The sequence below is a fragment of the Ambystoma mexicanum genome, chromosome 12, assembly GCF_040938575.1.
Source record: "Ambystoma mexicanum isolate Mex_15411 chromosome 12, UKY_AmexF1_1, whole genome shotgun sequence".
In the NCBI taxonomy this organism is placed as follows: Eukaryota; Metazoa; Chordata; class Amphibia; order Caudata; family Ambystomatidae; genus Ambystoma; species Ambystoma mexicanum.
This window is the reverse complement of record NC_090936.1, coordinates 527,332,043-527,334,389: the sequence shown is the minus strand read 5'-3', so window position 1 is coordinate 527,334,389 and position 2,347 is coordinate 527,332,043. Positions and strand designations below refer to the sequence as shown.

Sequence of the window (2,347 nt, the reverse complement as noted above, 5' to 3'; positions counted from 1 at the left end):
AATTGATTCCTGCAAAGGAAAGTGTGGTTTAGGTGAGAGGAAATCTAAGTTGCATCTTTTCACACTTTGGGTCTCTTCTCCATTGTTCCTTCTCCCCTTCCGCTGTATATTGACATGGTGTCTGAGCCTTGACTGAGGTATACATGTGTACGTGTGGAGTGTGTGTGAATGTCTGTATTATTGTGTGCAAGTGTGTGTGTGTGTGTGTGTGATTGTGCACTGAATGGGATAAATCATTCTAAATCAGATATTGCATGTAGGATATTCTAATGTTTCTTGCTATCTACTTTATTCCTAGGCCAGTATGGAAGAACGAGAGTGTCGAGAACGAGACATGGAGGACCGAGTTCATACTATTGGGACTTACAGATCGTGAGGAGCTGCAGCTCCCTCTTTTTCTGATTTTCTTGTTGATTTATCTTATGACGGTATTGGTAAATATCGGCATCATCGCTGTGATCTCAATGAGCCCACAACTTCATAACCCCATGTATATTCTGCTAGCTAACCTTTCATTCTTGGACTTTAGCTATTCCTCCTCCATCTGCCCTAGAACATTATTTGACCTCCTTCATGAGAAAAAAGTGATTTCTTTTCACGGCTGTATCCTTCAACAATATTTCTTTGGTGCATTGGCAACGGTTGAGTTTTTTCTTCTAGCGGCAATGGCCTTCGACCGCTATGTCGCTGTCTGTAACCCATTGCACTATATCACAGTAATGAATCGGATGGTTTGTATCCAACTAGTGGTTTGTTCTTATGCCACTGGTTTTCTTGACTCAACACTCTTCACTTGTTACACATTTCAATTGCCCCTATGCAGCAATAAGTTGAACCATTTCTTCTGTGATGCACCACTATTGTTAAGGCTCTCCTGTGTGGACACATATCCTCAAGAGGCTCTCCTGTTTGTATTTTCTTGCTTGAACCTCATTGGCACTTTTCTGGCGATTCTAATCTCTTATGCAAAAATAGTAGCAGCCATTTTGAGGATCCGCTCAGCTGAAGGCAAACAACGTGCCTTCTCCACATGCTCCTCTCACCTCTCTTGTGTTATCATCCTGTATGGAACACTCCTCTTCATGTACTTCAGACCTTCATCCAGATATTCCCTAGAGCATGAAAAAGTGGTGTCTGTCTTCTACACTATCGTTATTCCCTTGGTGAATCCACTTATCTATTGTCTCAGAAACAAGGAGGTGAAAGGTGCCTTAAATACACTCAGAAAAAGGTGTTTTATTGGGGGCGCTGTTGTGCACCCAAGTGCAATGGCTGCTTAGCCTGCGACCTCTGCAGCACAGCAAACATTTCACAGTGGTAAGGCGGCGAAATATACAACTTGTTAGCAGAAACCTTGCAATCTACCTGATGAAACAACGAGGTGTGTCCCATCCAAAGCACTACCTCCTGGATGCTCCGGATCCAGAAGCCTCCGATAGGAGCAGACATGGCTTTGCTGTGCAGTGACGACACGTGGCGCGGCCTCTCCACCAGAAGAGCCGGTGTTGCCACGTGGCCCAGGGGTCCGCAGCTGCACCTGAGCAAGTGACCAGCCACCAGATAACCAGAAATCATCTCCACTGCACCCCCTGCCCTCCCGGCCGGCGAGTGCGGGTTGCCCGGTTGTCGTGAGGTGCCTTGACCCAGAGAGATCTGGGGACTGCGTGAGGCAGGGGATGCCTCCACCTCCCCCTGGCTATCCTGTATTGGTGGAGACCGGACCCACTGTCCCGCAGCAGGATCGTGTGGCCGCCGCAGACCCCTGACGTCATCTACATGGGGGCCTGGGCTGCCGAGCATGTGAGCCCCCAAGCACCTTTCATCCTTTTTCTGCTGCCCCGTTGGTGAGACACTCAACACCAGGCTGGAAGCCGAAGGTAGGAGGCATCTTTCTCCCCATTCTCCCCTCCCTTGCGGTGCAGCCCCGGGCATGGCTTAAAGAAGACTTCCAAGCCCCCATCACATAAGGGGATGTCTCTCGATCGCTTGCCTTGGCCAGGCTGGCCAAATTTATTCAGCGGTATCACCCCAGACACCCACGGCATAATCATCTATGTCGTGGTAGTTGGAACCACCCACTTGACCCGAGTGCACCATTCTCAGCTTGGGCCCCTGGACCCACCCCTGGATGACTGTGCCCACCTCTCCCTCTCCAACGCTGGACCTGTGCTGTCAGTAGCACCCCGCTCCTGACATCGGAGATAAGGGCAGTCCTTGGGCTCCCCTGTGATTGGATGGGGGAAGCCTAGCCCTGCCCCGCTCGGCCTGACCTCTGAAGCATCCACTGAATTAATTTCAGACCCCTCAACAAGTGATTAACATCCCTGACACTCACTGGTCTGGTGCC

The 2,347-nt window shown here is 49.9% G+C and overlaps 1 protein-coding gene across 1 annotated transcript; it reads left to right on the top strand.

Annotated features, from left to right (window-relative positions):
* The first annotated feature begins 269 nt into the window (after positions 1–269).
* Positions 270–1,280, top strand: LOC138514509 (olfactory receptor 5J3-like). Its single transcript, XM_069629982.1, has one exon. It carries the CDS (start codon positions 270–272, stop codon positions 1,278–1,280), a length of 1,011 nt encoding a protein of 336 aa, XP_069486083.1.
* Positions 1,281–2,347: the final 1,067 nt, after the last annotated feature.

Excerpts from the sequence above, each read along its gene's own strand:
- LOC138514509 (XM_069629982.1), top strand. The coding sequence starts at position 270 with ATGTTTCTTGCTATCTACTTTATTCCTAGGCCAGTATGGAAGAACGAG.